The 13,068-nt window shown below is 34.3% G+C and overlaps 1 protein-coding gene and 1 pseudogene across 38 annotated transcripts in view; one reads left to right on the top strand and one right to left on the bottom strand.

Moving 5' to 3' along the window:
• The window catches only part of REDIC1 (regulator of DNA class I crossover intermediates 1), a 117,826-nt gene that overhangs the window by 73,659 nt on the left and 31,099 nt on the right, over positions 1-13,068 (top strand). For 7 of the 38 annotated variants that reach the window (XR_012017506.1, XR_012017507.1, XR_012017504.1 and 4 more), the window contains exons 10-11: positions 1,804-1,870; positions 6,392-6,486. Coding sequence is in view for 21 of the 38 variants with exons in the window: in XM_072798362.1 (XP_072654463.1) it covers positions 1,804-1,870; positions 6,392-6,486 (162 nt within the window). In the remaining 17 variants the exon portion in view is untranslated. Of the gene's footprint in view, positions 1-1,803; positions 1,881-5,033; positions 5,131-6,391; positions 6,488-8,541; positions 8,675-10,477; positions 11,620-11,707; positions 12,920-13,068 lie in introns of those variants that run through there. The other 31 variants (XR_012017501.1, XR_012017502.1, XR_012017500.1 and 28 more) reach the window with 18 other exon arrangements.
• LOC140617771 (U6 spliceosomal RNA) lies at positions 11,388-11,501 on the bottom strand (annotated as a pseudogene).

The raw sequence follows: 13,068 nt of genomic DNA, 5'->3' as shown, positions 1-13,068 counted from the left end.
TGAAGGCAGACACTTAACTGATTGAGCCACCCATGTGCCCCAGAACCTATTTACTTTTAAAGCAGTAGAGAAATAAGGTTTAAATATGATTGTTGAAAATGAGAAGGTAATCACTAAAGAAATGGAGACATTGGAGGAGGAGACTTGGAGAAGACAATGGAGGAACTTCAGAATTCAAAGGATTTGTAATGTCACTGGGAAACCTAATGAGGGGGAAAAATAAAATGACACTTCTACATAAATGGTAAACATAACATGTAAAGAATGAAATTTGCTTAGCAATTAATAAATATAAAGAAGCCGATCTTTTAGAAATCAAGATTCAAAGAATATTAAATTAGAAAATAATCTGTATTTTTAAAGAAATGTAGAATAATCATAAAATTAAAGAAGAAACATATAATAAAAGGTACACAAAATAAATAGTCTCAGAGCAAAGACAATATAAATGCAATAGAAAACTCATTCAGAAAACAGAAGAGGAAATACAGAGTTGTTGATCCATACCAATTATGAAATCCAGCTTGGCAGGCATTGTGAAGGCTTGCTCTCCTGGGGGTGTGGAGGAAATTCTTTGGATAATTTAGTATCTTCTCTTTGGGATGGTTTTTCCTGTCATTTATCCTGTATAAACAGATCTAAGGTAGGTATTGTGTATGTATTTGCCTTGGGGTCTGTATAGCTGTCTCAACTTGTATGTTGTGGTACAAATTTCGAGCTTGAGTATTTTAAGAGTTGAGCGTATAATACTTTTTAAATGATTGAATAGTGGGGTTAGAGAAGAGGCTCTGTTCCATAAAGTTATTCAGGACCCCAAGCTGATGGGGACTTTGCTTTCTTTAATGGGTGGTTTCCACATTTATAGTGTATGTTGATATCAGATAGCAAAAAGCGGGGTGGGGGGGGAGTAGAGGATTGTGGAGAAAATCTTTATGGGCTTTGAGTAGTAAGTGGTGTACACCACTTTTGCCTCTGACCAGAACTTAAATCACATTTCCAAACCAACTCCAAGGGAGGTTAGGGAATGTAGTTCTAGCTGTATGCCCAAGAGGAAAGGGAAACAGTTTGGTGAACAGCTGGACAGTTTCTCCTTTATCCTACCTGTCTTTATTAAAGCACTGTTATCTTAACCAACAGAAAGCATATATTTTTCTAGGTCCACGATACATTTGCAAATATAATTCATGTAATAAGCCATAAAGGAAGTTTGAGATTTGTCTAAGGAGAGATTCATAGTTGCATTTTCTAATAATTCATTAGAAATCAACAACAACAAAAGATGCTTAACCTCCCTTACTTTTTTGGAAATTACACACTCTGGGTTTTAAAAAGAAAAAGAGAAAATGAAAATGAAAATAAATTAGAAATTATATAGAAATTGATGAAACAAAAACCAGTGGTTTGTTCTACAGAAAATTGATACTTCATGGGCTTTTATTATTTAAAAATACCTAAAAATACAGAAACTGATATCCAACTTAAGAAATTAGAGATAGAGAACAGAATAAATATCCATATTGCTTTCATATTTCTGTCTCTTTGAACTGCATTTACTTATGATTACCTCAGGCCTTTTCATCACTTTTTTTGGCAAGTGTCTATTCTGTTGCTTGCTGTTTTCAAAATTCATTTAAATTTTATTTTATTCATCACAGGCAATTTTCTTCATAGTTATAAGATCATCTTTGTTGAATTAAAGTAATAGAAAAGTACATAAAATGAATTGGTGAGATTAAAAGGGAAATATGAATGGGTTAACTCTTTATAAACTTGGGAGTTGTTAAAATTTTGTTTTTCTTCTAGATTCTGATGGAAGGAGGAGGAACCTCTTCTTTAAAAGACAGACCAACATCTACAAAAATCTGTCACTGTAACTATAAGTAAATTTGATTCTTAAAGAAAAAAGACAACTAACATTTAAATGAAAATTAAGTGGCTTTTTCCCCCAGATTTTTGCTAGCAAATATTTCATAGATATCTTAGAATATACTAGCAATGCAACTGGTTCTTTAAAATTGCTCTTACCTTTGAGAAAATATATTATATTTAAGTATATATAATATATATATAGTTTAGTGAATAATAAAACCGATACCCTTGTATGTACTTTGTAGCTTAAGAAATAATGTAGAATCAGTACTTTGGAAGCTCTTCTCAATTGCATTTCCTATCCTGCCCTCTAGAGGTAACTATTATCCTGAATTTATTTTTTGTGATCTCCCATGCAGTCTTTTCCATTGTTTGGTTTTGAACTTTCTACAGATTGAGACAGACTACATATTTTTCTGCAATTTTTTTTGTTGTTTACCCAGTAATATAGTAATATTTACCTCAAATAATATATTTGAGGCTTGTGTACTTTGATAGTTGTGACTCTAGTACATTTCATTATTTACTACTATACAGCCTTCTATCTTGTGAATGTAGTACTACATCTTATTTATACATACTCTGGCAGTGATTACTTAGGTTGTTTGAATATTTTGTATGATAAACAGTGCTGCTTTGGCAATTCTTGATATTTCTCCTGGCACACATGTATAAAAATTTCCTCTATGATACGTAGTTCATATGATATGCACATCTTCACCTCTTCAAAGTAATGCAAAATTATTTTCCAAAGTTATTGTGTCATTTTAAACTTTCACTAGCAAGAGGTGGGAGTCTTAGTTTTTACATATTCTAACTCTGGGTCAGCTTTTTATCATTGTTGGCAATGTGGAATCTCACTGTAATTTTAATTTATATTTCTCTAGTTATTAATTAGGTCGATTGACCATTCCTGTTCCATCTGTGAAATGCCTTTCATGTCTGTTGCCCATGTTTCTTTTAAGAAATTCCGCTTTTCTTATGGGATGTGTCTTATATATCTCTATATATCCTGTATATCCTAGATATTTTTTGTAGATACTAGATATTAATTGCTTGTAGACCTATATGTAGCAAATACTTCATGTTTGAATGATCTTTTTATTCTTTGCGGTATTTTTATGGGCAAAAGTTTCTTTTTTTTTTTAAGATTTTTAATTTATTTATTCAGAGAGAGAGGGGCAGAGACACAGGCAGAGGGAGAAACAGGCTCCATGCAGGGAGCCTGACGTGGGACTTTAATCCTGGGTCTCCAGGATCACACCCTGGACTGCAGGCAGTGCTAAACCACTGCGCCACCAGGGCTTCCCTGGGCAAAAGTTTCTGACAGTTTTTATATAGTCTGTGATAGAATGATTGTTCAGTATATCTAGTCCAATAGGAAACCTAGAAAAAAATTTTTTAAAGATTTTTATTTATTCATGAGAGACACAGAAAGAGAGAGGGGGAGGCAGAGACACAGGCAGAGGGAGAGGCAGGCTCCTTGCAGGGAGCCTGATGTGGGACTTGATCCCCGGTTTCCAGGATCAGGTCCTGGGCTGAAGGCGGCGCTAAACTGCTAAGCTACCCAGGCTGCCTGGAAATCTAGAAATTTTAATGGGTTTTTTCTTTTAGAATCTGTTTAATCTTTTGAATATGTAACACATTGGTTTGGTTTCTGTCCCTATTTTTGCTGCTCTATTTTCTTCTGTATCGTATGAGTAGCTCTTTTCGTGTTGGTGTTGGTTTATGGTTTATCATTCCAGCTTCCCCCCCCCCACCAAAATAAAGCCCAAAAATATATATAAGTGCACAGATACACATGAATCTTGGTTCTTGCCTTTCTCACTCTGAAAGTAATACTGGATATTTTATTTAGTATAGAATATTTTATAAATTAATTAAATGGATTAATTTAATAAAGCATCCTATAGTGTTCTCCATGTTAGTATTAGACATTCTATCATTCTTTATTTATGACCATGTAGTAATCCATTATGTGGATGAATTATACTTTATTCAATGACTGCCCTGTTGATGGACATTTGAGTTGTTTCCAGTATTCTGTTCTTACAAATAATGTTGCAGTGAACAACATTATGCACGTGTTCCTTAATTGTGGAGGTGCATTTTTGGGGTAATTTCTAAGAGTGGGATTACTGAGTCATAGGGGAGATACGTTGGTTTCTGTTTTTTGTTTTTGTTTGTTTGTTTGTTTGTTTGTTTTTTACTTTTTTAAAGTAGGCTCCATGCCCAGTGTAAAGCCCAGCATGGGGCTCAAACCCACAACTCTGAAATTGAGACATGAGCTGAGATCAAGAGTCAGATACCCAATGGACCGAGCCAGCCAGGCACCCCATACATTAGTTTTTTTGATAGATCTTTCCAAATTCCCTGTCATATCATATGGCAGTCCTACCAGAAATGTGCCTTTTATTCTGCAGCCTCCCCAACATGACTTATGTTCTAACTTAGACATTTTTTTGGTGAATCTTCTAACAATAGATAGATAGATAGATGGATAAATGTTTGGAATCTTTGGTCTCTTCTCCGCCCCCGTCTTACTGCTTTATTGTAGATCCTCATCACTTTATAACGAATTTATTGAATTAATTTTCTAAGTGACTTGCTTTTATCCGGTCTCACCCTTCTTTATCCTCAGTTAGATGCCTTGGTAGGTAATTAAAATGCAAATTCCTTTAGTACTAAAGTGTATCCGTATACTTTTTTCTTCTGTTCCATATGCTGTTTTTCATCTTGTCTCTCTAGAAAATTTATTTAGCTTTCAAAACCTATTCTTTATGCTTTTTATTTTTTTAAGATTTTAAGAATCAGTTAATTTGAGAAAGAGAGAGGGACAAGCAGACTCTGAGTTGAGCACAGAGCCCCATGTGGAGCTCAATCCCACAATCCTGACATCATGACCTGAGCCAAAATCAAGAGTTGGACATCTAACCAACTGAACCACCCAGGGACCCCTGTACTGTGTTTTTCTGTAGTTCTTCCCAACTTTTTCTCTAGAGCTCACCACACTTAGCTATTACTTTCTTTAAACATTTTTTATTTAAATTCAGTTTGCCAACATCTAGTATAACACCGAGTGCTCATCCCCTCAAGCTATTACTTTTGTACCTTCTGTGACTTCTGTTGTTGCACCTAATTTTGTGACTTTTTCTTTTAAACAGTATGTTTTTCTCCACCAAAAGATTCTGAACACTTTGAGCATTGTAGACCTGTCATGTTTCCCTACTATTACAGTGCCTTACATAAGGCAATTACTCAGTAAGTGTTAAACTGAATTGGCATTTCGATCTATATATCTTTTCTTACACTGCTATAGGTCAGATACTCATTCAATAGACATTTGTCTTCTAATGACTCTGGTTTACTGTACTTATGAAGTGAATGAACCTTACGAGGGAGAATGCTTTTAGATTATGATGTTAGTAAAATCTACCATTCACTTTTCTGTACTCTGCTTTCCACTATCAAGAAAAACCTGATCCACAGAGGTATGAGTTTCCTTCTAGAATGATGAACTAAGGATATCAGAGTTCAGCTAAGTTGTCTCTCTCAGCTGACTGGTTAGATTCTGTTACAGAGAGCATTAGTCCTGATCTGAGACATGAATAGATAGTACTTATAGCTTATTGCATAGAGGAGGGAATGTGGTTTGATATGAGTTGTTGCTCCACATTCCATTACCTTGTGCTTTTTTTGATAGCAAACCCATTTTCATAAACAAGGAGAGGAGTAGTTGAAGCTACTGTTGATTTATAGTATTTTTACATTATAGGGGGTCATAACCTACTTCTCAGGTGCATTTTTAAAGTGTACTTGAAATCATAAGAGAACATATTAAACAGATAATGAGAGAATATCATACTGGATGCTTTGAATTGATTTTTTTTCATACAGTTTTCATTGCACAATGAATCTTCATTTACTGGATTAGCAAATATCTGGCACCTTGGGATGTAATATACTTGTCTTATTCTTCCTTCCTGCAGTTGACACTTTAAATTATTTGTTCATAAAAAGTGGTTCATATACTGGAAAAAAAATCAATCCAATTTTCTTTATTCTCTTTTCTTCCGTTAAATTATATACTCTTACTTTATTTAGAGATACAATGGTTTTAGGTGTAGAATAAGCCCATAATACCCTGTCAGAGATGCAAGCTGCCAAGCATATAAGATTTTAACTTGTTTTTGCACACTTTAAAGTGCTCTATAGATGTTAACTAGAGGAGCCTGAGTGGCTCAGATAGTTAAGTGTCTGCCTTCAGCTCAAGTCATGATCTCAGGGTCCTGGAATTGACTACCATATTGGGCTCCCTCCTCAACAGGGAGCCTGCTTCTCCCTCTGGCACTCCCCCTGCTTGTGCTATCTCATTTGCTATCTCTGTCTCTCTGTCAAATAAATAAATAAAAACCTTAAAAAATTTTTATGTTAGCTAAATTTATTTCACCAACAAATATCTTCTGCCTGTGTGTATATATTTTGTGGAGCATTAATAAATACCATTCTTCATCAATTAAAGCTTTATTTTCAGATCTTGATTCTTCACAGAGTAGTCAGTCTACCTATTACTCTCCAAGGCCAACAGATAGTTGCTTCAGTTCTAGTTCAGAGATGGTAAGTTACTTTTCTTTTTGCTTATTAGTTTATGTTCTTCTAATTTGGAATTACTTGTATTTCTCATTGTTTACCTTTACATTCTGAAAAAAATAATTGTCAATAAGTAGTAGATATGTGTAAAGAAAATACTTTAAAATATTTAAAATGGGAAGCCTGGGTGGCTCAGCGGTTGAGTGACTGCCTTTGGCCCAGGGCATGATCCTGGAGTATCGGGATTAAGTCCCACATGGCTCCCTGCATGGAGCCTGCTTCTCCTTCTGCCTATGTCTCTGCCTCTCTCTCTCTGTGTCTCTCATGAATAAATACATAAAATCTTAAAAAAAATTATTTAAAATGTAATAAGCTTAATAAACAAATGTAAAATTGAAATGTAAATGAGTATCATTTATTCACATTTATAAAAATATGTTTATTTTAACAAAAGCTACTCTTAGCAAGATATGTGTCTATATATTATAAAGTTGTATTTCTTTTAAAATGTTTTTTAAAAGAACCCACTCACAATAATTGAAACCTAAAACAACTAAGAACACATAGAAAAAATCTGAAGACTTACGTGAAGAAAACTATAAGATGTTGATTAATGTAATCTGAATAAATTGGAGTGACGTGTTATGTCCTGAGTAGAAGTGCTGCATTTCTAAAAGATCACATGTTTTAATGGATTCTCCTTCATTAATTCTTCCATCTTCATTGCATCTTTGGCTCACCATCCAAACTGCTCGTTAAGGAAGAACACCAGTGACCTCTGTGTTGCCAAATTCATTGGGCACTTTCAGTTTTTATTTTTTGAGAACTAATAATATTGGTAGAAATGATTTATTTTCCTTTTATGAAACATTTTCTTCTTTTTGCTTTTCTGATAACATACTATCTTGATTTCCTTCATACCTCTTTGAATTCACTCTGTGCCTTTGCTGACTCTCTACCACCCCTCTCTGTAGATAAATGTTGTAATGTTTAGGTTTTGATGCAGGACTGTTTTCTTCTCTTAACTTATACTCTAAACTCTAGGTGATGTTCTATATTTCACTGATATATGCCATCTGTCTCATCACAATTTTCAACTTTATCACTTTAGCCCAGATCCTTATTTAGATCCTTCCTGTTTGATATATCTTCTTGGATATTTCACAAAATCTTTTCTTCGTACATTAAACTGTTTCTTCTGCCTTACTCTTATTATCCTTCAGGTCTCATTTTAGATATGTGACTTTTTCTAAAAAGCCTCTCCTTGGCTCCTCAATCTAAGTTAGGTCCCTTACTTATGCTTGCTTTTTTTTTTTTTTTAATTTTTATTTATTTATGATAGGCACACAGTGAGAGAGAGAGAGAGGCAGAGACACAGGCAGAGGGAGAAGCAGGCTCCATGCACCGGGAGCCTGACGTGGGATTTGATCCTGGGTCTCCAGGATCGCACCCTGGGCCAAAGGCAGGCGCTAAACCGCTGCGCCACCCAGGGATCCCTACTTATGCTTTCAAAGTGCTTCATACTTGTTCTTTATTGTGCTTTTCTCAATTTGTAATTATATATACATGTATATGATTATTCAGTTAATATCATTTCCACCCATGAGAATATGTGCTTTAGTAGGGCAGCAACCATGTCTGCTTCACTCACACTGCAGATGCTAAAGGAATATTTTCTTAAATAAAATAAATATTTTCTTAAATAAACAGTAATGAGCTTGTTTTTTCTTTATTTTTTTAAAGATTTTGTTTATTCATGAGAGACACAGAGAGAGGCAGAGACGTAGGCAGAGGGAGAAGCAGGCTCCATGCAGGGAGCCTGATGTGGGACTCGATTCCAAGACCCTGGGATCACGCCCTGAGCCAAAGGCAGATGCTCAACTGCTGACCCACCCAGGCATCCTGAGCTTGTTTTTTTTTTTTTTTAAAATGTGTGCCCAGCCAGTCCCAATGCTATTTCTTGGGTTTACTTTTTCCATTTTAGTGCCAATCCACTGAGACCTCTACCTCATCTTAGTATTTTTATGTAAACAGTGACTTTTAAAAAAAAAAAAAAATTATTTATTTATTTATTCATGAGAGACACAGAGAGAAGCAGAGACATAGGCAGAGGGAAAAGCAGTCTCCCTGTGGGGAGCCTGATGCAGGACTCGATCCCAGATCCTGGGATCATGCCCTGAGCCAAAGGCAGACACTCAACCGCTGAGCTACCCAGGTATCCCAACACTGACATTTTTTTTTAAGCCGGAATAATCAGTAGTTTTATATAGAATTTTTGTTAGAAATATTTTGGTTACTCAGTAATTAAAAGATAAGTTTTCCATGAAGTTGAAACATTCAAGCTAGCAAATTGAAATTTATACCTATTAAAAGTTTTTAAATTTGACTTTTTAGATATTTGTTGAAATATTTATTCTTTAATCCTTTTTTTTTTTTTTTTTTTTTTTTTTTTAAGTAGACCCAATGTGGGGCTTACCCTCATAACCCTGAGATCAAAACCTGAGCTGAGATCAAGAGTCAGACACTTAACAGACTAGGCCACCCTGGCGCCCAGAGATATTTATCCTTGTTGAACCTTTCTTTTGTCTATTTGATTTCCTGTTAGCTGATACTTCCTTAAATCATACCTTTCCTGAGACTGGGCCCATAAAAGATACAATATAAATACTTTTTGACTTAATTAAGTTAATGGATGAAGAATTTGTTTATTAATACTTTTGTGAAAGGATAGAGAGATTGTAGCCTGTTATTATGGGGACTGATAAGAGACAAAATTTCCCTTTTCTTTTTTAGCTCTTTGCATTTTGAGGATTTTTTAAAAAGATTTTTATTTAATTATTCATGTGAGACACAGAGAGGGAGGCAGAGACAGGCAGAGAGAGAAGCAAGCTCCCTATGGGAAGCCCGATGTGGGACTCGATCCTGGAATCCCAGAATCAGTCCCTGAGCCAAAGGCAGACTGAGCCCAACCACTGAGCCACCCGAGGGCCTGCATTTTTAAGATTTAAAAAGAAAAAAAAATTGACACAGAGCACAAGCAGAGGGAACTGCAGAGGGAGAGGGAGAAGCAGACTCCCCACTGAGTAGGGAGCCTGACATGGGTCTGGATCCTAGGACCCTGAGATCATGACCTGAGCCAAAGGTAGATACTTAACCAACTGAGCCACCAAGGTGCCCCTCTTTTGCATTTTTAATACAAGAATTATTATTGTTCTTGCTATTTTAAAAGTCCATAACCTCCTTGGAAGTGGTAGATTATTATTGTTTTTTAAAATTTTAATTCCAGTGTAATTAACATACAGTGCTATATTTCACATGTACAATGTAGTGATTCAGAAATTCTGTGCATTATTTAGTGCTCATCATGACAATTAATCCCCTCTACATATTTCACCCATTCCCCCAACCCACCTCTCCTCTGTAGTTAAGAGTCTGTTTTTTGGTTTATCTCTTCTTTTTCTTTGTTCATTTGTTTTGTTTCTTAAATTTTACATGACTGAAATCATGTGGTATTTGTGTTTCTCTGATTGATTTATTTCATTTAGCATTATAGTCTCTAGGTCCATTCATGTTGTTGTAAATAGCAAGGCTTCACTTTTTTATGGTTATGTCATATTCCATTATATATATTTATATATCTTACATCTTTATTCATCTGCCCATGGACACTTGGGCTGCTTCCATAATTTGGCTGTTGTGAATAATGCTACAACAAACAGAGCGGTGCACTTATCTTTTTGAGTTAGTGTTTTTGTAATCTTTGATTAAATGCCCAGTAGTGGAACCTACTAGATCATATGGTAGTTTTATTTTTAATTTTTTGAGGAACCTTCAAAAGCAGTAGGTTACTGTTTGAAGACTGTTTGTTGGCATAACAGCTTTGAATTGCAACCTGCCAAGTATCTTCTGTATTTTGAAATTTTCTATTATAGAATGAATTTTGAGAATGCTGTGAAGTGACTGAATGATTTGTAAATTTAAGCAAAAATTTACAGAAAAATTACTAAATTTCTTTTAGCCATCTGAAGATGAAGATCAAATATTACAGCAAATTGAAGAATCAAATAGGAGATCCATCAGAATCAAAGAAACAACTAATAATTTTTATCCAGAAGGGATGCCAAAACTTCCACATGGTAGTATTATTAGAAACAATACCAAAAATCAAAACCAAAATGAGAATCTTCACCACTTCTCGATGAAAAATAATACAGATCAATTTCCACAGTCTCAGTGTAATTCAACACACATATTGCAAAACAAAACCAGTGATAACTGCATTCTTCAGGTTGCAAGATGTGATGCATGGGTGCAAACAGACAGTGAACCTGTAATGGAAGAAAAATTAGATGCTGCTGTACAGTGTGATATAATTTCAAAATGTAAATGTAGAAGTAATGTGTCTCCTCTTTGTAATGTTGAAAGATGCAGTGAAAATGTTAATGCAGATACCACTGGAGGGCAGGAAACCCTTAAGAACAACTAATATTCTGAAATCAGCTTAAGATTTCACATTGCATTTAATGTTCAGAATTTCATTAACATAATAAGGAATGAGAATATGTAGCTAAGCATAAGGTGAAAGTATTTACAGGATATATTTATGGCTTGTTTTAAAACATTTTAATATTAATGTATACATTTAATTTTACATAGATTTTTAAAAACATAGATATATCTTCAAGATATATGTAGTACTCAAATTTTTAGGAAAATAATATATATATGTAAACTTACTGTTTATCATAGTGATTATTATATTGTGGTATGCTGCTATTAATGGATAAAAGTATGTTTAATTGCTTCCTTCCATGTTTTCTTTATTTTAAAATTTAGTGCAACCGCATCTGATAGCAGAAATGTTCTCTTCCAAGATTTTAAGACAGAAAGTAATGCTAAATAATATTGGATATGTTTTATAATCTCATAAGAATTTTGTTAGCTACTTACATTATGAATTTTCATGTCATCCTGGTGCAGGGGCCATGCCTATCTATTCTGTATTGTTCTAATTTTAATATATATGATGCCAAAATGAGCACTACTAGCTACTTAAATTAAATATTATACTTCATTAAAAAATTCTGGCATTAATTTTTAGCTAAAACGTATTTTCTATTTTGTTTGGATAATGCTTTTTGTTGGTGCTTGTATTAATTCAAAGAAAAATGTTTTCTCTTCAAGATACAAAAAAAAATATTTCAATCCTTTTTTTTTTTTTTTTTTTAAATTTATTCACGACAAACAGAGAGAGAGGCAGAGAGACAGGCAGAGGGAGAAGCAGGCTCCATGCAGGAAGCCCGACGTGGGACTCCATCCTGGGTCTCCAGGATCACACCCTGGGCTGAAGGTGGCGCTAAACCGCTGGGCCACCGGGGCTGCCCTTCAATACTTTTATAAAAGACATGTTCAACATTGGCAAGATGATTTATAGTTACTAATTTTAATCTTGCTCAGATTCTTTTCAAAAATAATTTTTAAAATATTTTATTTAAATTCAATTTGCCAACATACAGTATAACACCCAGTGCTTATCCCTTCCCAAAAATATTAGATCAGAATTTCTCATTTATAAAATATAGGCTTTGTTTCCAATATAACATTTATTTTTTGTTTCAAGATTTTAAATGTTTATACTCTGAAATTGACCATTTGTATGGATATATTACAAATTGTACAGTAGAGGGCATTCTGATACACTGAACAACAAAAATATAATTGGTAGGAGTTTCTGTGCTTTTAAAGAAAAAAAGGCAGATGACATATTGCAGTGTTATATGCACACATATCATTCAGTATGGTGCTGCAGGGGTTATCTGAAGCATTATGATTTAGAAACACTGACAACTGATGTTTAAATGGTAACAATCTTAAGTTTTTTTTTTTCAATCTTAAGTTTTTTAGCTAGTTTTAGGAAGTTATTTTTGCAGACTCAGAAAGCTTAAAGAGCTCCAAAGTAATTTTCTTAAAGTACTGGTAATCATCTCATGAAAGGGGAATATAATTATCTGATGTACATTGATAGTTTTTCAAAAGGCTAGATTTTCATTGTGATTTAAACAAAAAGTATTTCATCATGGATTGAACATTATTTTGCAAAAATATAACATAGCAATGGAAATCAATATATAGAAAAAGAAGACTCTTTACTGGTGATACTAGAATAAGATTGAGCTATGGATCTTAGGTGGTTTAAAATATCAAATAAATGGATTTTTTTCCAAATACTAATGAAAATGTACCAGTTGAAAGCACATTCATTACAAAAATCTACACGTAGGGAACATCTCGGTGGCTCAGTTATTGGTTGAGCATCTGCCTTTGGCTTGGGTTGTGATCCCTGGGTCCTGGGATCGAGTTCCGCATCCGGCTCCCTGCATGGAGCCTGCTTCTCCCTCTACCTATGTCTCTGCCTCTCTCTGTGTCTCTCATGAAAAATAAATAAAATCCTTTTTAAAAATCTGCATATAGTTATATTTTTATCAGTATTATAATGTAATTAAGCTCAGTAAGGTAAAAAGGAATGTCAGAGCTTTTTAGTACAGTGACCACATATAGAGCAGGGTAAAGTGCAGTGTGGTGAAGAATGTAAACTTGCCCAATAAGAGG

Source organism: Canis lupus, chromosome 25, assembly GCF_048164855.1.
Source record: "Canis lupus baileyi chromosome 25, mCanLup2.hap1, whole genome shotgun sequence".
NCBI lineage: Eukaryota > Metazoa > Chordata > Mammalia > Carnivora > Canidae > Canis > Canis lupus.
The sequence above is the reverse complement of the archived record's forward strand: the minus strand, read 5'-3'. Positions and strand labels throughout refer to the sequence as shown.